The sequence below is a fragment of the Pan troglodytes genome, chromosome 3 (assembly GCF_028858775.2).
Source record: "Pan troglodytes isolate AG18354 chromosome 3, NHGRI_mPanTro3-v2.0_pri, whole genome shotgun sequence".
NCBI lineage: Eukaryota > Metazoa > Chordata > Mammalia > Primates > Hominidae > Pan > Pan troglodytes.
In genome coordinates, this window is record NC_072401.2 from 2,460,000 (window position 1) to 2,485,506 (window position 25,507).

At 51.8% G+C, this 25,507-nt stretch overlaps 1 protein-coding gene and 1 pseudogene across 3 annotated transcripts in view; both read right to left on the reverse strand.

Annotated features, from left to right (window-relative positions):
- The window catches only part of POLN (DNA polymerase nu), a 170,944-nt gene that overhangs the window by 2,333 nt on the left and 143,104 nt on the right, over positions 1-25,507 (reverse strand). For all 3 annotated transcript variants that reach the window (XM_063808588.1, XM_054683714.2, XM_063808589.1), the window contains 5 exons: positions 22,119-22,201; positions 11,795-11,926; positions 7,837-7,947; positions 7,162-7,240; positions 1,166-1,233 (listed from right to left, as the gene is read on the reverse strand). In XM_063808588.1, the coding sequence (XP_063664658.1) occupies positions 1,166-1,233; positions 7,162-7,240; positions 7,837-7,947; positions 11,795-11,926; positions 22,119-22,201 (473 nt within the window). The remainder of the gene's footprint in view (positions 1-1,165; positions 1,234-7,161; positions 7,241-7,836; positions 7,948-11,794; positions 11,927-22,118; positions 22,202-25,507) is intronic.
- Positions 14,890-16,918, reverse strand: LOC100615905 (uncharacterized; annotated as a pseudogene).

A 25,507-nucleotide genomic window follows, 5' to 3' on the forward strand; every position in this document is an offset into this window, starting at 1 on the left:
CCCCAGCCCTTCAGGGATGGTGCAGGCCCCGCCCGACCCCTGGTTCCCCAGGCCCTGCAGTCCCTGGCCCCGAGTGCTCCTGAGAGAGCAGAGCACAGGCTGCAGCCTGCCTCAGGAGCTGCCAGGCCAGCTGGAGGAAGCTGCTCCCGGGAACAAGGCCGTTTGGGAACGTTTTCTTTCCTTTTTTAACCTACAGCTGAGCACACGTTATACTTGTTAAATGGTCACGTAAGATGGGTGTGTTTTCAAATGAGTGGCTGGACATAGTTTTCAAGTGGCAGAGCCCTGCTTTAGGATGGAGTGGTCTGGGTGGGCCCCAGGGATGGGAGCCTCACACCCCTAAGGGTAAGGCCTGGAGAGGGTGGGGCTAGGAGGGCATGGCGACCACCACTCGAGAGTTGGTGCCTGAAGCTTCCAGCCCTGACGCCCCCGTGCCTCTTCTCCCAAAACGTGAAGCTGCCCCGGCTGTTTACAGACCTGGCCTGGAGAACTGGGGGCACAGGTCCACGTGGGCACCTGCTCTCGCCTCTCCCCTGTGAGGCCAGAATGGGACCAGTGGCTGGGTGCTGTGGGGAGGCCCTGGCCCTCCCAAGGGAGAGAGAAAGAACCCCTTGGGCTGACCGCTGGGGTGATTCTGCCTGAGCTCACTCATCTATGGGCCGTGTAGCTCAGCAGAGAGGGGTGGCCTGTGGGACAGGATGGCACCCAGGCCTGAAGTCTGTGCTGAGCCTAGGGGGCCTCAGTGACTCCAACACCCCCAACAAGAACACCTGCTGCCAGCTCTGCAGCCCCCAATCAGCCCAGGTGGCTCCAGTGCCCACTCCCCATCTTTCTAGACCCCCAAGACATATAGAGGCCTTGGGCCTCAGACAAAGCAGCCTTGGGTGTCTGCAGCTGCTGTCCGGAGTTCCAGTCAGCTAGAACACCTGGCGCTCTCTGAGGGGCTGGTGGCCCAGGGTGGAGCCCACTTGGGCCTTTCAAGGGTCCCCAAACCCAGGCTGGCCCCTCTGCCTGCCAGGACCCAGGTGACACAGCAGCAATGAGGTGGGCAGGGGCCATAAAAGGGAAGACAGCCGGGGGGCTTTCCTGGGCTGTGCCCATGGGGCATGGAGCCTCCTCTTAGCTGTCTGTGACATCCAAGCAACCCTGTGTTGCCCCAGGCTACCTGCACACTCCGGGATCTGCGGATCTTCCACTTCAAACAGCAGCTCATCATGGATCTGGGCCACCAGCCTGGCAGGGAGGGAAGGAGTCACCCTGGGAGGCCAGGACTGTGGGGCGGGGGCCACCAGCCTGGCAGGGAGGGAGGGAGTCAACCTTGGAGGCCAGGACTGTGAGGCGGGGGCTCAGGGGCGCATGCAGAGGTGGGGGCCCATCCCCAAGGTTTCTGAAAGGTGGTTCTGGCACTGAGGCCCAAGAGGATGTGGCTCCGTGAGGCATGGGCACCACTGCCTGAGGTCACCCACTGTCACCAGGACAGCTCTGGGGAGCTGGGAGAAGGGGCAATAGGGAGACAGGCTGGTTGGAAGTGACTGGTCAGCTGCGAGGAAGCAGGTGGCACAACCAGCAGGAAGGGCTGGGTGCCCCGTGTCCGCCCCACCCAGGTTGGTCCCGTCTGAAGTCTGGGCAGGGATGGAAAAACAGCCCCTTGTGAACTGTTGTGGGGGCCCTGACATGGGCCGAACCTCGAACATCATCATGGGTTCTTGCGCCCTCAGGGCTTCTCTGAGACCTCGCTCTGGTGAGCATCCAGCCAGCCCCAGCCAGGCCCCAGCCAAGCCCCACCCTTCCCCAGCCTCCTTCCTGGAGCCCCTCAGGTGCCCCTCCCAGGGCGTCAGCAGGGAGAGCAAGTGGGACCTGAGTGGAGGAGATTCAGGGGAAATGCACTGCCAGGGGCAGGTCCCTGGGGTGGGGCTCACAGATTCAAGTGCAAGCACAAGGCGGACAGGTCATGGCTCCGGGCAATCAGCTCTTAAGGGCCGGCGCCACGCTGGCCACACAGACCGCACTGGGGCTGGATTCGGCCAGGGTGCTGCGGCTCCACATGCTCCTTGGAAACGGGTGACACACACCTTGGGCAGATGATGCCTCGAATCTTGGTGATGTGAGACCTCTGCTGAGGCCTGCTGCCCCCAGACCTACTGCCAGCCTCTCCTGCGAGGTGGACACAGGCAGCTCGCCTTGTGCCCCCGGGAGGGGACGTGCGGCGTGGGTAACTTGCCCCCAGGAGGGGACGCGCGGCGTGGGTAACTTGCCCCCGGGAGGGGACGTGCGGCGTGGGTAACTTGCCCCCGGGAGGGGACGTGCGGCGTGGGTAACTTGCCCCCGGGAGGGGACGTGCGGCGTGGGTAACTTGCCCCCGGGAGGGGACGTGCGGCGTGGGTAACTTGCCCCCGGGAGGGGACGTGCGGTGTGGGTAACTTGCCCCCGGGAGGGGACGTGCGGTGTGGGTAACTTGCCCCCGGGAGGGGACGTGCGGTGTGGGTAACTTGCCCCCGGGAGGGGACGTGCGGTGTGGGTAACTCACAGGATGAGCTGCTGGGAAGGATGGGGTGTCAGGGGGTCCCACGCACTCTGTCCTCTGTGTGACCTTGGCTCTGTCTCCTGGATCGAGTCTTCAGGGGCAGGGGTCACATCCTATCTTCGCCCCTGCTGCCCATCCTTGGCTGGCACAGATGGGCACAGCGGGCCCAGGGCCCTAGGGAGCTGGTCTGCACGGGAGTCCTCGCCGGGCAGTAGTCACGGGCATGTGACGGAGAGCCCCAGCTGGGATAAGGGGCAGGCTTCAAGCCCCAGGGTACAGGTGGGCTGTGCTGGCACTTTCCACAGGGGATGTGGACTTTGCAACAGAGATTTCCGGTGACCTGCCCCAATCTGCCCTTCCTCTCTTTCTTCATGTTGGCCCCTTTGTTGCTGGGTGGGGTGGAGGTGGGGCTGTGTCCTCAGCTACAAAGGACATTTCCCAGGCTCTCTCTCAGGCAGGGTGGCCCAGGACTGCATTCCCTTCAACTTCCAAGGAGGCTATTTTTTTTTTCCTTAGCAGGGAGGGAGGTAAGGAGTGGGAAGGAAAAGAGACTCCAGGGAAGTCCTAAAAGGGAAGGCTCTTTAAAGGGCTGACTGTAAAGGGCTGCCAGGGGCAGATGCTCTTCTGACCACTACGACTTTCTCCTTTGCCTGCAAGGTGTGAGGGCTGGAGCAGCCACCTCCATCACAGCACCAGGAGGGAATGGCCAGGGAGCCAGAGGGACTTCGGTCCTGCTGCTCTGAGCCTCTGAAACAAAGCAACCACTGTTCTCTGGACTTCTCATGATGGGAGAAAAATCTGCCTTCTGGAGTCTGAGCTGCTGTAGCTTGGGCCTGTGTTCCTGACGGCCAAGTGCACACCCTCCTGGGTGTACATCCACAGGACACTACGTGGGCCCAGACAGCGGTACAGTGGTGCTCACACCCTCGAGCAGGCTGCCCCCAGGGAGGGGGAGGTGGGCCTGTGCTTCATGTGCAGCCTCTGGCCAGGGGCCGTGGGCACTGCCCTTCCAGAAGTCAGAGGGGCGATAGAGCCCCAAGCTGTCAACACCAGCAAGCTTGTCTTCAACTAACTTCAAGGCCTCGGGCAGAAGTCTTTGTCTCCCAAGAGGACTTACTTTTCAAATGGGCAGAAACCTCAGAAAAGGCACTTGTAACTTTTTCCAGATTTAGCAGAAGCAGTTTTCACACTTCTTGAAATTACATTGTGAAATTCTGAGCTGCTGGTGTGGCAGGAACCTAAGAATAGGTGCAGTTGTCAGTCACTCACACATCATTCAAGCAGCCACTGAGACATGACCACGCTTCTAACTGGGAAATGGGGCACAGGTGAAAGAAGAAGGACGTCTGTCGTCTTTGTGTGGGGTGGATGAATGCAGGGCCTTGGATCCTGTTGTGTTCCGGAAGGGAGTGGACCTCTGGTGCAACTTCTCATCCCTGTTCCTGAGAGGGGTCGGCCACAGAGCTGCCGTGTTCTGCATCTGGATGGCCTGACTGAGATCACTGCACCAGTAGGAGAATGTTCCGGAAGAGCCTCACTGCGTTGCCTGTCTGGGTCCTGCAGGGGCAGCTCCCTTGCAAGGGATGCCCCCAGCCCTGCTGAACTGCTCTGTGGACTCATCCTGAGTGTGGGAGCATGGTAGCCTCATGCAGACCCGCCTTGAGAAGGCCCAGGGGAGGGACCGTCACAGCACTGACACGTTCTGAAACCCAGGAAGGCCTTTTCATAAAGGGCCTGCACCAGAAGAGACAGACAGGACAGCCGAGCCATGGCACAGAGGCCTGTGAACGCTGGCCACCGGCCTCCTGCTCTGAGCCCAACCTCTCTGGTCTTTTTAGGATCTGGACCAAGAGGCACAAACGAATGCCATTTTCCTGTCACAGGGACTGTGGGTGGTGAATGCGGACTGTCCTGTGGCCCCAGCCCACCTGGGCAGACCCTTGGGGTGGCCAGATGAATCTTCTTCTTCTTTTTTTTTTTTTGTTAGACAGAGTCTCGCTCTCGCCCAGGCTGGAGTGCAGTGGTGCGATCTCAGCTCACTCTAGGGGCACCGTGTGCCTCCCAGTGATCGAGTTTCATGCCTGCTGCTTCAGGGAGAGATGCCTGGCCACACTGAGCCTGCACCCGTCCCTTCCAGACGCCATCCACAGCCTTTCACATTACTCCTGGAAGAACAAATCGCGTTCACAAAACACAGACCATGTGCCCAATATTCCACACGAGTCTGCTTTGCATTTTGCTATGAGAAGCACTTCCTCGTGACAGCCAATGGCTGATGACAGAAGGATGACCAGCGAGTAACTGCGTTCCTGAGTAAAAGTGTCTGTGTCCAGCTTTCAGAAGGACTCAGTCAGCAACAGAGAGAGACCTCAGCTCCTCACATGCCAACTTCCTTTATCAATTCCACAAGGGCTGAAAGTGAACCGATTTTTTCTTTTTTTGAGGCAGGTTCTTGCCCTGTTGCCCAGGCTGGAGTGCAGTGGTATGATCATGGCTCACTGCAGCTTTGAACTCCCAGGCTCAGGTGATCCTCCCACTTCAGCCTCCTGAGTAGCTGGGACTACAGGTGTGTACCACCATGGCCGGCTTTTATTTTGTAGAGACAGGTTTCATTATGTTGCCCAGGCAACACATATGTTGTTCACAAACTTCTGAGCTCAAGTGATCCACCCAACTCGGCCTCCCAAATGCTGGGATTACAGGTGTGAGCCACTGCGCCCAGCCTTGAATCAACTTTTCTAGACTTGCAGTATCTTAGAGGCAGGACCACCATTTCGCTTTCAGTTCCTGCCAAGATGGAAACTAGCACAAGCTGCTCATATCCCGGGAGAAGCTATAATTTACCTGCAGAAACTGTGGAAGTGAGTGGGATGCATGGATTTCAGGACACCATGAGACCACTGTGGGGCACTAGAGGCTGCCTGGCATCAGTGTATATGCGTATATGTGTGTACATGGGTTGTGTGCATGGGTGAACACGTGTGTGGGTGCATGTGCTTGTGTATGCGTGTGTGCACGTATGTGTGCATGTGCATGTGTGTTGGGAATGAATGCAGATGGCAGTGAGATGGGGCAGGAGAGGACTGAGAGTGAATCTTATTTTTTTTTCTGTTAGAGTCTTGCTCTCGCCCAGGCTGGAGTGCAGTGGTGCGATCTTGGCACACTGCAACCTCCACCTCCTGGGTTCAAGCGATCCTCCTGCCTCAGCCTCCTGAGTAGCTGGGATTACAGGTGTGTGCCACCACACCTGGCTAATTTTTGTATTTTTAGTAGAGACGATGTTTTGCCCTGTTGGCCAGGTTGGTCTCAAACTCCTGACCTCAGGTGATCCATCCACCTCCGCCTCCCAAAGTGCTGGGATTACAGGCGTGAGCCACTGTGCCCAGCCGAGAGTGAATCTTCTAATGCCCCACTCCTGCCTCCTGACCACTGCAGTTACTGCAGAAAGCAGCACTGAGAGCCCACAGCCCAGTGAAGCTGCAAGCAGAGTCCCTGGGGCAGTGCTTAGACCCCCACGGGACTGGCGCCAAGAGCTTGAGGGCTCTTAGGGTGGGGGTAGGAAAACGTCCATGGTGTGTCAGAGGGCAAGAGGCCCTTCGGGGACTGACACTGTGGGGGGCTGGGGCAGGTTAGCTCCCAGAAGGGGCTCCGGGACTCCTGAGGGGATCCTGCACAAGGAGAACGAGGAGAGGAGGTGTCTGGGTCACCACTTGCCAGGCCTTGGCTGGCAAGGAGGAGGTGGCTGGGCGAGGGCTGCTTGTCCCCTGGCCACCCACACTCTTGAGGAATGTGCCCTGGGGGAATAACTGAGGCAGGGACAGAGGCCTGAGAGAGCTACGGCCTGGGGGGCAGCCAGGTCGGAGCCCCCCCCCCCCACCAAGGCACGTCTGCATGTTGGCTCTGGGCTCAGGGGTGGGGGCAGAGCTGGGCGTGGGGCACACTGCCTGGCACTGGTGGCAGCAACAGGTAGGGGTGGGGGCAGAGCTGGGTGTGGGGCACACTGCCTGGCACTGGTGGCAGCAACAGGTAGGGGTGGGGGCAGAGCTGGGCATGGGGCACACTGCCTGGCACTGGTGGCAGCAACAGGTAGGGGTGGGGGCAGAGCTGGGCATGGGGCACACTGCCTGGCACTGGTGGCAGCAACAGGTAGGGGTGGGGGCAGAGCTGGGCGTGGGGCACACTGCCTGGCACTGGTGGCAGCAACAGGTAGGGGTGGGGGCAGAGCTGGGCGTGGGGCACACTGCCTGGCATTGGTGGCAGCAACAGGCAGGGGTGGGGGCAGTTTGGAGTCCCCAGGGTCCTGCTCAAGGGGCTGAGGGGTTCGCCTGCCTCTGGGGTGGGCAGCCCCAAGGGGTGCCCCTGTGCTGTGCAGACACCCTGAGGAGGAGGGGTCTGGGGGAGACAGCATTTCTGTCTGGAGAGGCCTCATCTGCACTCCACGCTGGTGGATGGCTGGTTGTTGTCTGCATGCCTGCTGTGAGTAGCCCCCATGGCCTTCCATGGGCTGAGAGCCTCAGGAGGGTACGGGGGCCCGATAAGCAGAGATGGTGATCAGTCAGAATCACGAGCCCCGAGGGGGTCTTCCCACAGAATACTAACCCTCCCATCCAAGCCCTGGGAGACCGCCACCCACTGACCTGGCCGTCAAGGTGTGGGAAGCAGCCACTGCAGTGAAGACATGGATCATGGCCAGCTTGCAGAGGTCAGCAGCAGAGCCTATGGGGCGCGTGGTACTGTCTTGAGGTCCCATGGCACACGGTTCATGGTGCACTCAGCATTCTGCACCATTGCCACAGCTCTCACGGTACCTCCACACAGAGGTGCTGGCTCTGAGCTGTCTGAGTGCCAGGGCCACAGATGACTGCAGGCAGACACTTTGTCCTTGCTCCTCCCACCCTCTTGCTCCTGCAGGGCACCTGGGTTTTGGGTGCCTTACTCCTGGAGGCCTCACCCCTGCCAGGCATGCATGGGGAGGATGGAAGGGCCTAGGCCAAGTGCCAAGGAACTGAGCTCCAGGTCTCCTAAACCCTAGAAGCCTCAGTTTCCCACCACAGAGATATGGGGAACAGTACTGCCTGGGCCCAGCTCTTGTGGGAATCATCCAATCATCCTAGCTACAAAGATGACCGTGTCCCTTCATGCCTCCTGACAGTAACTGCCAGGCAGGACATGGGTAGTGTAAGCTCCTGCAAGGAGGTTTGTGATGAGCAGGAAATACCGCAACAGTGATCGGTGGGTGCCACCCAGCCCTGCGGCTGCTAAAACCCAAGAAGCAAATGGACACAGAACTACAGGTAAGAGGCTTCTGGTACCTTGCACCACGAAGTTCACTGCCTGTCGCTCTGCTTGTGCCCGGAGTTGCTGGTCATGAGCGTGAATCCTTGGCAGGGGTCTCCTTCTGCCCATGATGGACACCACACAGCCTGAGTCACACAGAGCAAAAGTAGATGAGGGACAGAAACAGGCACCACAGCAGGTGCAGCTCCCTCGGGCCAGGTCCAGAGGTCGCAGAGGGACAGCCACACTGCAGTGCAGACTCCAAGCCTCCCCTGGGCCCTTCGGGTCTATCACGGGGGCAAGTGGGCCCTGCAGTGGGAAAGCGAGGGTCTGCGCTGGGCACTCTGCACTTTTTTTTTTTTTGAGACAGAGTGAGACTCTGTCACCCAGGCTGGAGTGCAGTGGCGAGATCTCAGCTCACTGCAGCCTCCTCCTTCTGGGTTTAAGCAATTCTCCTGCCTCAGCCTCCTGAGTAGCTGGGATTACAAGCACCTGCCACCATGCCCAGCTAATTTTTTGTATTTGTAGTAGAGATGGGGTTCCACCAAGTTGGCCAGGCTGGTCTTGAATTCCTGACCTCAGGTGATCCACCCGCCTTGGCCTCCAAAGCGCTGGTATTACAGTGGGGAGCCACTGCCCCTGGCCACACTCTGCACTCTCAGCTCTGTACTCTCCTGACTTCCAGCTGCACCTGGATCTCACATAGGACGAGGGAGGGCAGGTTTTGCAAAGCCATGTGGAGGCCTTGGGCCCAGGAGTAACTCTGGACTGTGTGGGATGGAGGAGAAAGTGGTCAGCCCACATCCTCAAGGAGGGGGATGTCTCAGTCAGGTCCAGACCCTGGACTGGGCAGATCCAATCTTGAGTGGCCTGAAGTGTATGTAATTTGGGGGCTCTTTTAAAGAAAATGAACACAAACACACTGTGTTAGCTGACTATATTCCTGACCAGTGAGGACTTCTGCTTTAACTAGGTATGAGTGGGAAATAAATCCTCCACTTGTGACTGAGGATGAGAAGAATTTCCCACATCTATAATCATCATGAAAGTGACAAGGGATCGAGTACCTACTACATGCCAGGCAATATACAAGATTCTTAAGAGGGACTGGCAGTGAGAACATGAGAGATCTTCTGCTCTGACTTGGTCCCTTTCAGCTTCTGCTGCTTTGTCGGTCTAGTGACTTTTGACTGGATGCTGTGCACTGTGAGTTTTATGTTGTTGAATGCTGGGGTGTGCTGTCTTCCTTCTGAGGGTGTTTTGGCAGGCTTAAGTTACTTGCCAATCATCTTGACCCTTTTGAGGTTTGCTTCTAAGCTTTGTTAGAGTGGATTTGGAATAGCTGTAATCTAGGGCTAGCCTAGACCTGCTTCTAAAGTGTGACCCTTCTGAATGTCCCAGGTGTCTAACAAGGACTCTCCGCTCTGGATGGTCAGAACTCAAACATCTCCTAGTTCCATGTGAACTCTGGAATCATCCGGATTACTGCTCCCAGCAATTTTTGTGCCTAGTCCCGCAGCGTTTCACTCAATGTATGCGTATCTTAGTGTTCAAAAACAGACACAAGGGGGAATTCCTTGAAGATTTACAAGGCTCTCTCTCTCTAGCTCCCTCCTCTCTGACACTCTGGCTTACAAAATCCAGCTGCATCTGCCTCCGAAGTCTGGATCCACGTCTCCTCCACTCATCCAGACCACTCTGCAGTCTGCGTGGCTCCCCCTCCACACGTGGGCTGTGCCTCCAGACACAGGGCGTTCTTAGGACTCAACTCATTTGCCTCTTTTCTCTCAGAAACAAGAGCAATACGCTACCCACTGTCTAGTGTTGGAAACGGCTGCTCCAGATATTTTGCCCAGTTTTCTGGTTCTTCACGGTGGGTGCAAACTCTGAAGCCAGTGACTCCCTTGTGGCCTAAGGCAGAAGTCTCCTGACTCCAAACATTTCAAACCTCATTTTTCCTCCACCCAGTGCTTCCGGTGCCAGTGCCTGCAGCTCCTGTTCATACTCGAGGTGCCTTCCAGCCCTGGCCCTTTGTGGTGATGCTCACATGGCACCTATGCTCCTGGAAGCCACTCCTGTGCCAGGATGGCTAGCAGCACACCACACACAGAGAAAGCAGGGGACCACAGGAACACCAGCAGGAAAATCCGCATTAAATGAGTTGCCAGCTCAACCGGCTGTGGCCCCACTGATGCCACCTGGCATAGAAAGGTGTGTGGTGGAGGAAGAGCGGTGGAGGCAGCAGTCCTAGCCGAATGAAGCTGAAACACTTTGTTTTTGACATGTTTACAAAATGTAGAAGGACGTGAGCACATTGCAGGACCTCTCCCAGGGCCTTGGGACGGCCAGCGTCAGAGTGAGTCTGCTCCAGCCCGGGCAGCCAAGTGCCCCGTGGAGAGCACTGACCCCTGAGGGCTGGTGGCCAGAGAGGCATCTGAGATCCCAGCTGGCTCCTGAGCTTTTGATGCTTCCTTGACATCTCTTACCTGCCATTCTCTCTCCACCCCTCCTCAGTTACTGTGTTAATGCCTGCATGCTTCTAGACTATTCTCAGGGGTGGCTTTGACTGCACCTCAAATCTCTTTCCCACATCGTGACTGGAATCATTTTGAAGGACAAAGCTCAGGTTCTTTCTCCACGGAGTGTCATGTACGGTCTGGGTTTACCCAGCCCTACCTGTTCTCTGGCCCACCTGCCCATGCTGGCACTCCTCCTGGCCCTGTCTCTGCGCAGGTCGCCAGCTCCATGAGGTGGAGGCTGGCACAGCTCCCCTGGGGCCTCTGCTGCGGCTCTGTTCCTCTCACACCTGGACGCCACCTTCCTGTCCTTGTCTGGATGCTTGTGGGTTTACCATGTCCCCCAAGGACTGTAAGCTCCACGGGAGCAAGCTGCTTGTGTCTCAGGCGCTGTGGAGGCTCCCCTTCTGGGCTAGTGCGGGCTGTGGCACAGATGCTGCCCACCTGCTCGTCTGCTGTGAGACCAACAAGGAGCCTGTAGCATGGCTGCCTGGAGCTCTCGAGGCTTGGGCACGGGCCCCAGAGTGAAAAGTCATCAACGAGTCACTGGGAGAGGCTCACGGAGAGGGTCCACGAGGCTGCCACACAGACACTGCCAGCACCCAGAGGAAACAGGCTGCAGCATCTAAGATGCTGGTCCTGCTGAGGCCAACTCTCTGGCTGATTTCCTCACTCCCAGTGAGTGCTGAGTGCTCTTCCTGTGCCTGTCATTCATCCTCCTCTTTGTTGTTGATTTCATTAATTTCTGCTCTCCCACTGATTTCTTCCTTTTTTCCCTGCTGCTCTTTTCCAGATTTCTTGTGTAGAACACAACTCATTTATGCCCACAACTTTCTCTTTCTTTAAAAAATACTCCTTTAAAATATTCCTTTACTTCTAAGTGAGGCGTCAGCTTAGCCACATCCCAGTTTCTGATGAGATACTTTTACTGTAATTTACTTCTAACATTTTTTGTCATTTTCTTAGGATTTCTTTTTTTAATCCTAAATTATTAGGAGTATAATCAATTTCCAAATAAGTAGGTGGAAGGATGGCTACACATACTCAGACATACATGTATGAAGCCACCTTTTCATTGCACTGTGGTCGCAGACTATGTCCTATTGGATATTCTTTGAAATTTGTTTGGGTTTCCTTCATGACCTGATTGTGGTGATATCTATAAATATTCCAGTGCTTTTCATAAGAATCCATGTTTTCCCTTTCCAGGTGCAGGCTTGTATCTGTTTTTACCTATCTGCCCATCCACCATCTAGTCACTCAAGTTTGTTCACTGTGTTGCTTCAAGCCGCCCAGACTCTTGTCCCTTCTCGTGTGGAACCTTCAGCCTTATTTGTCCAAGAGCTGAGGATTCACCCAGGCCCCCAAACCAACCTCAGGACCCAGGGCCCGCCCACACACCAACCATGCAGCTGTCCCCCCATCCTCCCACAGAGGGTGGGCAGGGAGCAGGGAGCTCTGGTTGTGGCCAACTCACCTGTCTGGTGACACTGGGCAATAGCTGCTCGGGCGAAGTCCTTGATTTTCTTGTACTTCTGCAAAAAACTCTCCAAAAACTGGGCAGCTTCCTGAACAGGAACTCCAAGGCAAGCAGCCAGCCGCTCCTTCCCTGTCAGTCAGAGAGACGCATGTCAAAGCCTCACTCACACCAGCCATGACGGTGTGCATGGGCTCAGTGAGTCAGGTCCAGCTGGCAGCACTGGTCTTTTCTGATGGGTTGGGATGGAGTTGGCATTGACTTTACAAGCCAGGTGCTAGGTGCCAATCAATTGGGACTGGGGCCTGTGAAACATGTATTTATTCAGTGATACTGACTCAGTGCCTGCCAGGTGTTTCAGGTGATGTGGTGATGAAGTAGACATGGTCCCTCCTCCCAGTGCGGCCAGTGGGAGATCCAATTCCAGAACTGCGGAGGTTAGAGTGGGGCACAGAGGAAAAGAGGAAGGGGAAGTTCCATGGCCAAAGTATGAGAAAATGGTGCTCAGGAGTTCAATATTTTGTTCTAGAAGATGCAGGTGTTCTTGCGACACTGCTGGTAGAAATGTCTCTGGTTGGGGCCAGGCAAGGTGGCTCATGTCTATAATCCCAGCACTTTAGGAAGCTGAGGCGGGCGGATCACTTGAGGCCAGGAGTTCAAGATCAGCCTGGGCAACAAAGTGAGGCCTAGTTTCTATTTATTAATAAGAAAAGAAAAAAAGGACTTTGGCTGGGCAGTGGCTGAGTTCCACAAGCATGTGAGCAGGTTCAGTGACCACAGAAGCCTGGGTCTGGGCCCTGTCCCACCAGGAGGTTCTGTGTGGCCCTGGGGATGTTGCCTGACCCACATTAAAGCCCGTTTCTTCACTGTATATTAGGAACAAGAGCCCTTATCCTCAGCTGGGAGCCCCATGAGCTAAGGCATGGGAAGTTCTAAGCAGTGTGTGGTTTCTACTTGGTACTCAATATACACTCATTCCCTCCCATTTTCCTCCAGAAGGAATAATAATGTAAATAGAGAATGAGGAATCCATGAGAACATCATCCCTTGCTCGACAGTGGGATCCTAGGGAAAGCCTTGGCCCTGGGGAGTGCTGTATCCTTGGAAGGAACCCCAGAGAGACAAGCAGCCTGAGGACCTGCCTTCCTGGGGGAGCATGGCCGGGACCAGCAGTTGTCTTGGCTGTCCTCTGTGATAGGTAAACTCTAGGGTTGTACTAGAGGGTGCTCCAGGGACCTTTGGACAGGATGGTGCAGAAGCATGGCCCAGGGGGTGAAGGTGTGGGGTCTATGAAGACCAGGGAAGAACCCTCTGGAGGAATGGGACCGACCGGTCTCTCTGATCCAGCCCTCCTTTCAGCCAGGCCACTCCTGGCCCTGGCCAGCTGATGGTGTAGCAGCTCTGGACAGAGAGAATATTCAAGTCTTAGGAGAGTGAAAAGGCAGGTGTTTGCTTCCATTGCTTTGCCAGCAAGAGTGGGAAGGTCTGGGGTGCCCTGTTCTCCCAAAGTTTATCCCGGCAGAAAGGGATAAAGTCATAGTTCTTCTATGCCCAGGACTGCCTGATGAATTGGCACCATTTGGCTGGAAATGAAAAATCTCCAATATCTCTCTTAGGGCTTAAGATCTATTATTGTGATATATTCACAAATAAGTTATGTGTTTTGCTACACTTTGCTGAAATAATTCATCTATGACTCTTTCTTTCTGTCAAATTCCAACCACCATCCTCACCTAGTGCCTCAGCTATGGCACTACAATGGAAAATTCCATTGGCTCTCAGAAAGAAATCAGATGGTGGCCAGATACACAAGGCTGGCCAGATGGGACTTTCTTTGAGTATCTTCTTAGACAAGTCTTTTCTCACCTCCAATCTGCTGTTAAGCCCATCTGGTGAATTTTTTATTTCGGATATATAGTTTTCAGTTCTAGAAATTCCATTTTAGAATTTTATTTCTTGAAGTTTTCTTTTTTTCATTTATTAAGAGCATATTTTCTTTTACTTCCTTGAGCTTAGTTATTAATAGAAACTTTAAAATCCTTGTCTGTTAATTCCAACATCTGGGTCATCTCAGGATCTGTTTCCATGATTGCCTTTTCTCTTGAGTATGGTTAAGCTATTCTGTTTCTTCCTGTTTAGGAATTTGGGGTTATATATTGGATATCATGTATGATATACGTAGAGTTTTGGATCCTATTATATTCTTCTAAGGGGTGCTATTTTTTTTTCCTTTTGAGACAGTGTCTTGCTGTGTTACCCAGGCTGGAGGGCAATGGTATGATCATAGCTCACTGCAGCTTTCAACTCCTGGGCTCAAGCAATCCTCCTGCCTCAGCCTTCTGAGTAGCTACAGATGTATGCCCACCGTGCCTGGTTAAGGAGTACTAATTTTTTGTTTACACTTTTTATATATTTATTTTGAAGTGTTTATTTAGGACAAATGGTTTTTTAAAATGTATAAAAATAATTCACATATAAATCCAACTTCTATATTTACATGGTCCCTTAAAAGATTTTCATTTTATTATCATTAAAAATGTATTTCAACAATCTCCACAGTACTCTCAAAGGTCAGGAATTTTAAGATTTTCTAATAGAAAAATTTTAGTATTTATCTACAGAAAAATAATGAAACTAGGAATTATATCGTATTTTAAAATATAATGTCTCAACTATGCTGTGCCACATAAGAATAATCTTCACACTAAACTATAATAATTCCAAGTGCTGGCATTTTCGTTTATGAACAAAGCACAAAAATATCTCATAGAAAAAAATATTTCATCATAAAAAACATAGAAAATTGAATGCTTCAAACAAAAGTATCTGAGGTCTGATTTCACAACATCCAGTTTCCATATCCACTTTGTAAACATATACTCAGTATAGGTTACCAACTTAAATAAAGCCTGTTATCACTGAAAGAAGACATAGTTTAAAAAAAATTCAGTGCAAAAATACGCATTAGCTAATCAACTGATCTACAACAATTTTCATGAAAAGCACAATTTGAATCCCATAATATAAAGTGATCCTCTAAGACTTTAATTAAAAATAAAAAGCTCTACAACAGCAATCAAGTTTTCCTTTTGTTACTATTCTCTAGTAAATGCTTTTTTTAATTAGCTTTTACAATGTCATCAGGTGATGCTGATTTGAAGTCAAATGGTATTATCTCTACAAGAGGACTTATTTCTTTGTCCTTTACATCTTGAACTTGTCTACTATAAAGAAAAGTCTTATAGAGGTCAAGGGTGCATGGCTTGCAGCTTTTTAGTGGGTAACGAAGATACAGTGTTGAGGCAAAAGCTGAAGGTCTAGCAGCAAGGGCCTTGGTCTGAGACAGAGAAAAAGGTGGTTTCCTAGTCTGACAGCCTTTATTGTTTTTCTCATTATCCTTAGCAAAATTGGATTTCTTCCCTAGCTTTGAACTTAGAACTTTAGTTTGTGATGAAGGAGCAATGGATTGGTCTACTATAGGCTTTGGAAGAAAATCTGGGTTTTTTTATAAGGACCCTAAGATCAATATTTGAATCTATTCCAGGAGACCTCACTTCAGATAAACTGACCTCAAAGGACTCTTTCTTAATCTGAGAGTTGTATACATCAATTGTTTCTGCAATCAATTCAGAAAGTGACAAATTCTCAAGGTCTCTTGTGGGAGAAGCTTTAGGAAATGCCAATGACAACAGAGATCCTGTTAATTCTGATATTCCTGGTGAAGACTGACAGTGATTTGCTAATTGTGACAGGGGAAAGGATCCCAAACTTAGATCTGTAAAACTGACAGATGACTGGTTACAAAGGTCAGACAAAGTAAAAGCACTGGCTTATATTGTTTTCTTTGTGTTCCCGAAACAGTTCAGTAAGGGATGGACTTTCACACTGAGAAAACTGCACATTATCATTTTAAAAAATGTAATTCTTGGCACTTTGTTCAACTAAAGAAACACTTCCAACTTCAGTTTCTTTACTAGCATTTAAATTATCAACAGTCATATTTTCCAACAAGCTAGTTAAGCACAAAGGATTATCTGAACTTCCTAAACTGTCCTGTACTGGAATGTTTTAAAAATCAGATAGTGAATTACTTTGAATATATAAAGAATTATTCAGTGTTGTGCTCTTTATCATTATGGACTTTAAATATAGTATTTCTTTGAATGCAGAATCATCTTTGGAAGCACATTCAGATGGATGAAGTCTCAACAAATCAGCATCTAGGTTCTTTGAAAGCAGACTTTCCAGACTGTCTGTAGATGACAATCTGACTGATGGCTGACTTTCACAGGAATCTCTTGACATATCAGGAATTAAGTTAGCTAGTGAAAGTTCTTTTGTTAACCTACATGATTCTGGTTTCTTTTCACTTTTAAGTCTGTCAAGTTTCTTTTTCCTATGGAGTAAACAGTGACTTGGAACTGAAGAACTATGAGATAATCCATATTTTCCTACTGAGCTAGAAAAATCAAAGGGTTTGCTACTATAATCCAAATGATTTGCTGACTGAGGATAAGAACTTTGAACATTATCAGCTGAAACTTCAGAAGAAGAAAATAAGACTCCTTACCTTTTGCTATCTTTCCTGTAGATACTCTTCCCTCATTCTTGTCCTTCAAATTCTGCATGCTATCTTGTTCCAGAACCTCTGACAAAGACTTCTGCACATCAAACTTGTTCTTCAGAACTGATTCAATCAATATTTCATCTGGCACAGCATCTCCAAGTACCTTCTCTCATGTGATCAAGGCATGAATAAAAGCGAGCTTGATTAAATCCACTGAGCTGATGGTTCGAAACATAACTGAACGATTCTTTCAGATCTTCATGATCGTATTCTTCTATAGGCTCAACGGAAGGTTTGTCACGCTGTGAATAAATAAACTGAGCAGCTGTTGATGGCGAAATACAAGAATCATCCTCTACAGACTGGCCATGGTGATCATCATCTTCAAGATCTTCATCACAGTCACAGCCTCGAACATTCCGATGCTGGGCCATGACGGTGGAGAGGGCGTTTGCTACAGCCCCTTAACTCCTTCCAAAACACTCCGCTTAGATACTGATAAGGTGCCAGCTCAGGAGTACTATTTTTAAAGGGGCACTTAGTTTGGCTAAAATCAAACTCTGTCTCCCTGTAGTGGGAAAACACTGAAATCTCAGGTCAGTCCTTTTTGCCTTGGCTTCTGGGTTGTTTGAAGTCTGTCCCATTCATGCATAGTTAGGGGTCAGCCAAGGATCTGAGCAGAGTTCAAACCTAGAATTTGGCCTCATTTCCTGGCTCTCTTCTTTCTAGAATTTCTCATTTCACTTTCCAGATCCTCTGGTTGTCCAGAACTCTGTCCTCCAGTTCTTCAAGCTAGTAGGATTGTATGTTCTAGCAGAGTTTCTGTCCCCACAGCATCAACTGAGGTTTGCCTTCAGGTGAGGGTCTATAGAATGAGAAATTCACCAGTGCCATTCCTTTCTTCCAGGTGTCAGCTGACCTCCAATTTCTGTTGCTCTGGTCACTTCCCAGTGCCTCTGGGTAGTTGTCTTTTTATACATTTTCCACAGTTTATAGTTGATCCCTGTGTGAGGGCTGCTCCAATGGGAGCGACTTGGCCATAACCAGAAGTCATGCCTTGCTTTCTAAATACTTACGGCCAAGGGAGAATCCCTTTCCTTTCTTCTATGGAGCTGTCGGGATCTCTGAAGGGCAGCAGGTGGCCCCGGTCCCCAGGCATAAAGAAAGCCTGTCCACAAGAGAGCAGACGGTGTGGTGGCTCCACAAGCAGCAGGGACGAGAGACTGAGATGGAGCCTGAGGGACTGGGAGGCCTTCCAGGCCCTGGATCCTTGCTCCTCACTCCTTGGACACCCTTAGCAGTGGGACTGTCACACTCAAAGGCCACTGTCCCTTCCCCAAGCAGGACGGCTTTTGGCTCTGTGGGGACTTCTCTGTCCCATGCTTCCTCTGGACTGCTCCTTCTTTTCATAGAACTTGTCCCCACACTGTGATTCCGTTGATCCTGTTTCACACACAGGCCCTGAGAGATCTGCATGCTAGGGGCACTAAGTACTCCATACCTCTGAAATCCTACACGAACACACAATTTGACTCTTTCCACAGACGGCTAACCCTATCCGGTGGGTACACGTGAGTCTGTGTGTGTGTGTGTGTGCGTGTGCGTGTGTGTGTGCGCGTGTGCGTGTGTGTGTGCGCTACAATTTGACATTTAGCAGGGACAGTCTTCACTCCCTTCACTCCCTTTTCTCCAAGTGCTCTTCTGCCCCACACATATTGCTAACAGGCTTTCACTCCTGTTTATGTCTCTAGGGCTGAGCAAGTGCCTGCACATAGTGGGCCTGTGGGAACGTGGGCTGGTCTAGCTGGAACAGACCTGACATTGAATCCTATGCTGCTTTCAAAACTCAGCTCGGGTATTGCTGCTCTGGGCCAGCTCCTGGACTCTCCCAACTCTCCCTGGGCTGGGTCCCTCCCCTGGCTCCCTTGGCACCAGGGACTCCTGCAGATGCACTGATGGCACAGTGCTGTGTGCCCAGGCCTCCTCCCGTGTCTCCTCTGACAGGTGCGAGCCCCTCGGGAGCAGGCACTGAGCCAGGCGGCGTGCCCTCAGCACAGGCCTGTGGGTCACATGATGACTGGATGTGGAGGCAAGCTTCAGAGTCATGGAATCATCTGAGAAGACCCAAGGGTTTGACTCTAGGAGCCATAAGCACTCAGAGCAAGACCCGAGGAGTCAAGAGCTGCTTCCAGGAGAAGGCAGGTTCCTGCTGGGCTCAGCAGCAGCTGTGAGCAGGGCCGTCAGGCTGGGGACGGACATTTGAATTCAGTTGACTGATGGAGGAGCAGTGAGCCTGTGAGCCAGCCTCTGGGGTCAAGGCTCCCGGACAGTGGGTGCTCTGTTACTCCGTGTGTTCCCTGCCAGCTCCCCCACAGTGGCTGCGGGGACTGAGCACACAGACCCTGCACCATCTGGGGCATCTCCCCTGCCTCTCACAAAGTCCTGCTGCCTCCTCTGCTGTATTCATCACAGTCTTCACAATAGTCATGTCACCGATTTCTCAAGAATGTGTAGGAATCATGCCTTGCCCCATGCCCTCAGCATTTGTGGGCCGTTCAGAGGTATGTTATGTGAAAACACGTCACTACAATCCGCTGAAAGCTGGTAGGTGCAAAGCTCCTCTATGGAGTTTCCAAAGCGCCCCAGCAGCCTGGGAGGCCTGGCAAGTTGACTGGCTTCCTCAGTCCCAGCTCATGTGACAAAGTTTCAAACACAAGGAGAACAGACACCAGCCTAAGCCCACAGCAGTGGATACACAGTAATTCCAGCTGTCAAGCCAGACCGGAACAATGGGAACAGCAGAGCCGGAGGCTCAGGGTGGGAACCCTTGTCACTGTCACAGCTAAAAGCAGCCAAATTACCCTTTTCAACATTATGGCTAATGACTCAGTGCTTATTTACAAAATGTAGCTCTTTTCCTCTCCAGAAAAAAAAAAAAAGTGAATACTCCAGAAGGAGCCAAACGGGTGGCAGAGAAGACCACCTTTTTCTGGGTAGGTGGGGGCATCCATCCTGCCAGAGGACAGCTGCCCCACGGCAGGTGCTCGGCACTCTCATTCTCCATCCCTCCCTCCTAGCTGGATTTGGGATGGCTGCCCCCGCTGGGGACAAGGCCGGGGCTGCCACAGGAGACCTACAGAAGCTGCTCAGTCACTTGGAGGCATTTATTGACATGGCACAGAAGTGAAGTAGGACTCAGACGTAACGGCAGATGACAGAGATGAGAGCTGACTGTGTGCCAGGTATGGCCCCATCCACCCTATGAAAGCATTTTCCAAGGAGGAGATGGCACAGGGAGGCGGAGGGCCTTGCACAAAGCCACACAGTCAGGAGCTGATAGGGTTGGGGATCAAGCCCAGGCTGCCGGGCCCAGGACTGGGGAGGTGATGTCCTGCCGGCAGAGCAGAAGCAAATGTTATGTTTGCAACACAAGATGCAGCAGGATGCAAGGCAACAAACTCCCATATAATTTGGCAGAGTGATGCCTTCCCCCAAGACAGAGGCCCCAGGGAGGTTCAGGGGTGCAGCACAGAAGAGGCTGAGAGGAGGAAGTGGGCCAAGCAACTCTGAGGAGAATCAATCCAATGTCACACTGCTGTCACTCACAGAACCTAGTTCTTTAAAACAAAGTTTCTTAGTCTATTTTCCAAAAACCATGTATACAATCAAAATGTTTTCAAAAGTGGAGCTGAGACCACCAAGTCCACTAATTTGTTCCTGTGTCTTCTCTGTGCCAGGCAGTGAGCTAACATGATGAGCTCCTATCTTTGAGGTACCCATGTTTGAGCTGGGGCATGAGACCATGAACAGGCGAGTGGGTGCAGAGCTGGTGTCTCTTGCTCCCTTGCTGGTTTGAAAAGCAGAGCTGCCAAGATGTAGGCTCTGCCCAAGGCATGAGGCCCATGTGGCAAGGAGCTGAGACCACCTCTGGCTGACAGCCAGCAAGAAACAGAAGCCAGCCAGGTGCGGTGGCTCATGCCTGTAATCCCAGCACTTTGGGAGGCCAAGACGGGCAGATCACTTGAGGTCAGGAGTTCAAGACCAGCCTGGCCAACATGGTGAAACCCCATCTCTACTAAAAATACAAAAATTAGCCGAATGTGGTGGCAGGTGCCTGTCATCCCAGCTACTCAGGAGGCTGAGGCAGGAGGCTTGAGCCCGGGAGTTGGAGGTTGAGCCAATTTTGTGCTCAATGCAGTGAGCCGAGATTGTGCCACTGCATTCCAGCCTGGGGGATAGAGCAAGGTTCTGTCTCCAAAAAAAAAAAAAAAGAAAAGAAAAAAAAAAGAAAGAAACAGAAGCCAACAAAGTGGATCCTTCCCCAGTCAAGCCACAGATGTGATCACAGCCCCAGCCAACACCCTGACTGCAGCCCCTGCAGGGGACCCAGCTATGGCATGCCCACACCCAGAGAAACTGTGAGATAGTGTGTATTATTTTAAGTTACTACATTTGTGGCAATTTGTTACCTAGAAATGGGTAACAAATACTGTGGTTGAGGAAGGTTGCACAGGGGAGAGTTGAGCACAGGTCTGCAGAAGTGAGGGATGGGTTCTGGTGGTACAGGGGCAGGTGTTCCCATAGAGGGAAGAGTAGTGCAAAGCTCTGAGGTTGGAGCTGGCCTGGCTGATTGGCTGTGGTTCTAGACAAGCTATCCATCCACAGTTTCGGGGTGGGGCACTCTGGACGCTTGTTCAACGGCACCACATTCTCAATGGAGACTGTAGGGCAGCTCTTAGGGACAATCTACTATGTGCTTGCCCCGTTATTCTTCCACTGAAGCTTGTTTGGTTTTGCTGCCTTTCTGTGAATAAACAAAGGGTTTCCATGGCAGGATGGTGAATCTTCTTTTCAGGGTCTTTGCACAAGCCCTGCTACTCAAAGAAGAACTGATCACAGGGAAAAGGAGGTCTGAACAGGCTTAAGAAGGAGCTGGCTGGCTGGGGAAACTAGGCCATGCTGATTCAGCATGACCCAGGGCCAGAAAAGAATTAAAAAATCCCAGACAGCCCATGTCAGGGAGTCCAAGGGAGAGTAGAAGAAGGGTGAGTGGAAGAGAGTAGAAGGCCTGCTCTGACATGGGTATTGGGGCTAGGGGGTAGGGGGAAGGAGGGAGAGGAGCAGAAGCAGGAAGGGAAGCAAAAAGGGGAGGGGAGGGAGAGGCTTGCAGAAGAGGCCCCAGGCAGCCCAAACCTCTGGCCTTCAGTCCTTCCTGGCCTAGCCCCGCTTTCTCCTATCTGCTACCCCTGAGATTGGACCCCTACTGCTCTGCTCCCAGCCCAAGGCCTGGCTCTGCCCTCTGTGGGGTGCTTTGGCTGCATGGCCCAGCTGGGTGAGCTCTGCCCTAGGGAGATGGGGTGCATGTTGAGATGTGGCAATGAGTCCAAGCGCTGCACACCTTGAGGCTATCTAACTTTATAATGCCTTGGCATGTGTGTGGACGAGGGTCTCCTCAAAGGTCTCCAAGCACAGCAGTGGTGCCTAGCACAGTGGTATGGTGTAGGGGTGGAGCCAACGGCTTGGTCACACTTGACCTGCCCACCTCCGTGGCCTCCCCTGAGAGGCTGGATGTGACTCTGAGCAGGTCAAGGCATGGGGTGGTCTGGCCAGTGTCTGGTGACTGCAGGTGTCATCAGAGCATAAACAACACCCAGGGACTCACAGATGATTTCTGAGGCACAGCCACATTTAAACACAGGCACACAGCCGCCAGCTTACAGGTAGCCCCGAGACCCCAGCTCCCGGCCCGCAGCCTACCTGCTCCATAGACCACCGCGTACACCACCTTCTTGGTTTGCTCTCTGTCTGCGTGTGTCACCTGTTCCACGGGCACATCCTTCCTGCATGGAGAGACCATGTGTGTTCAGGCACAGGAGGCACTGGCAGTGCAGGGCAGACAGTCCAACCACACACCCCACCACTGTGCTTCCTCTGGAAATTCCTTATGGTTTCATGATGGCCGGCACACTGGCAGGGGAGACATTCCATACCTGCGGTGTCAGCTCGCCAAGGGCCCCAGGCAGATGCCTTCAGCGAGGCTGCAGCAGCTGCTGCCAGCCAAGCACCACCCCACGTTCCCAGGTGTCCACAAATCAAAACCCAAAACTGCTTTCACCAAAGGCATGCCCATCCAACTTTAGGAAAGCCCGTTCCCCATATTGGGGTGCCTGGGCCTGGGCCACATCTGTGTCTGCTGCAGTGGGGGAGCTGGTTTCTAGGCCTATCTAGTCCCACTGCTTGACTGGATGAACAACTCTGCCCTGGCCTCCCACAGACAGAGGCCATGGGGGTGAGCCCCACCCTGGAGCTACAGCATTCAGATAGAATAAGGATCAACTCAGCATCTGACTGGCATCTGAACCACAGCAATCTCCAGAGATTAAAGCTGAGACATCTGAGTAGCACAGGAGCTCCAGAGCACTCCCAGCACCACCAAGAGTCCCTCCTCCTCCGAGAGCACCTTCAAAGGACAGGCAGCCTGACATGTGCCCTCGGTCCCACCTCCTGCCTGCTGCTTTTGTAAACATCCTTATCATCTACACCAGGCCTCCCTGATGGAGTGGGCATCTCAGATTCAGAAGCCGAGAGAGAGAGAGAAAGAGAGAGAGAGAGAGACACACACACACACACACACACACACACACAGAGAGAAACAGAAAAAGTAACAGAAACTTCTCCCAATCTGTTCTGTGGATGGCTTTGTGCTGGGGCCTCCTTCATTGCTTAGCCAGGATTTTCACAGCTCTACCTTAGCCTTCACTTCCTACTTGCACTGAGCATAGAGACCAGCCCCAGGTGAAAGCTCAGGTCTTCTTAGATCTTTTCTGAGCATGCAAGCTCTCTGCGCATGTATGGTGCTTTCTACATTTCCCGGTATCCACAGGTACTTTTGAATGCCCTAATTTCCAAAAGCATCTCTCTCCTCAGTTTTTCCTCCAGAGCTTTCAGTGCTTCATTGTTTGCCTCAACTATAATTTTTAGCTCCAGGAAGCTGCAAGTTATTTGCCTTACAATGTTTCCAAGCAACATCTGTCACTCTTCTGCAGCAAGTGGGTTCTGAGTTAGGTGAAACAATGACAAGTGCCTGTGTCAGCCCTTCAGGCAGCCACCAGACTGGTGAGAATAAATACCCACTTCTTTTCGAGTAAGGTGTGCTCTGCCTCCAGAAGCAGGGACCAGGTCCCATGCTAGGAACATGCTGCTGCCTTCAAGATTGGGGGGTGGGAGGAGGGCAAACAGAGTCATCACCAGGCTCTCCTACCATTTTTTTTTTTTTTTGAGACAGAGTCTTACTCTGTCACCCAGGCTGGAGGGCAGTGGTGCGATCTCGACTCACTGCAACCTCTGCTTTTTGGGGTCAAGTGATTCTCCTGTCTCAGCCTCCTGTGTAGCTGGGATTACAGGCACCTGCCACCATGCCCAGCTAATTTTTGTATTTTTAGTAGAGACAGGTTTTATCATGTTGGCCAGGCTGGTCTCAAACTCCTGACCTCGTGATCAGCCCGCCTTGGCCTCCCAAAGTGCTGAGATTACAGGCGTGAGCCACCACACCAGGCTCTCCTACCATTTTTTTTTTTTTTTTTTTTGAGACGGAGTCTCGCCCTCTTGCCCAGGCTGGAATGCAGTGGTGCAATCTCGGCTCACTGCAATCTCTGCCTCCCAGGTTCAAGCGATTCTCCTGCCCCAGCCTCCCAAGTAGCTGGGATTACAGGCGCGCGCCACTATGCCCAGCTAATTTTTGTATTTTTAGTAGAGACGGGGTTTCACTATGTTGGTCAGGCTTGTCTCGAACTCTTGACCTCGTGATCCGCCCGCCTCGGCCTCCCAAAGTGCTGGGATTACAGGCGTGAGCCACCGCACCCAGCCTCTCCTACCATTTTTAAGTTTTTTCTTATTTTTCTTTTTTTAGAGGTAGGGTCTTGCTTGTTCCCCAGACTGGTCTTGAACTCCTGGTCTCAAGGGATCCTTCTGCTTCAGCCTCTCAAAGTTGAAAAGCTGGGATTACAAGCGTGAGTCACCATACCCCACCTGCCTTTTTCTTGATTCAGCATTTGCTTGGTTGCTGTAAACCTTTGCCTATTTTTCAAAGTTTTGATGAAGTTGGTTGAGACAGTTTTGTTAGATTTTTCAATGTTTCTTTGGGGGACAGGCCCATGGGGCTGTGTACCCCACCATTCTTGCTGACATCCCAGACTTCACTGATTTTTTGCCACCTAATTTCTAAGTACCAATGCATTTCCAGTTTTCCCCCTTTTCCTGCTGTGTTAAGCTATTTTGCCACCTTGTTTAGCTACCCTTAAACTTGGCATTGTTAACAGCTATATTTAGATAAGAAGCAAAAAGCCAAAATGGGCTGGGTGCAGTGGCTCATGCCTGTAATCTCAGAACTTTGGGGGGCCTAGATGGAGGGATCCTTTGAGGCCAGGAGTTCGAAACCAGCCTGGGCAACATAGCAAGACCCTGTCTCTACAAAAATGAAAAATAAAAAATTAGCTGGGCATGATGATATGCCCCTGTGGTCCCAGCTACTTGGGAGGCTGAGGTGGGAGGACTGCTTGAGCCTGGGAGGTTGAGGCTGCAGTGAGCCATGAGTGTGCCACTGCACTCCAGCCTGGGCGACAGAGTAAGACCCTGTCTAAGTGAATAAACAACTACATGACATTTTTGTAGACTATTTTATAAAATATTTTTAAACTTAACCAAATGAAAATGTATCATAGAGGTCTTGGTAAGTTTAGATTGATGCCAGGTACATAAGCAAGAGAAGGAGCTAGAATGATCCATGGGTAATGGGTTAGCACTGGAGACATCAGTATGAACTCATGATAAGCTCCATGTTGATGCACATGGTTACATAGAGAAATATCTAAAGATGTGTGTATACACACAGGTTGGCATGCATGCACAACTTCTTGTTCTGTCAGCTGAGAGGGCCTAGCAGCAACCTGCTCAGTAGCAAAGAGCACCTAGCACCAGAACTTGGCCTTTAATAACCATTCTCCAGTAAAAAATGGGGCTCCTTGGAGAAATGGCTGATTCCAGGACTGGGGCAGGAAACATACAAGATGAACCTGGAATATCTTTTAGTGCCAGAAAGCAAGGAAGTGATAAATGTGTGTGCACATGCACGTGCGCGCACGCACACA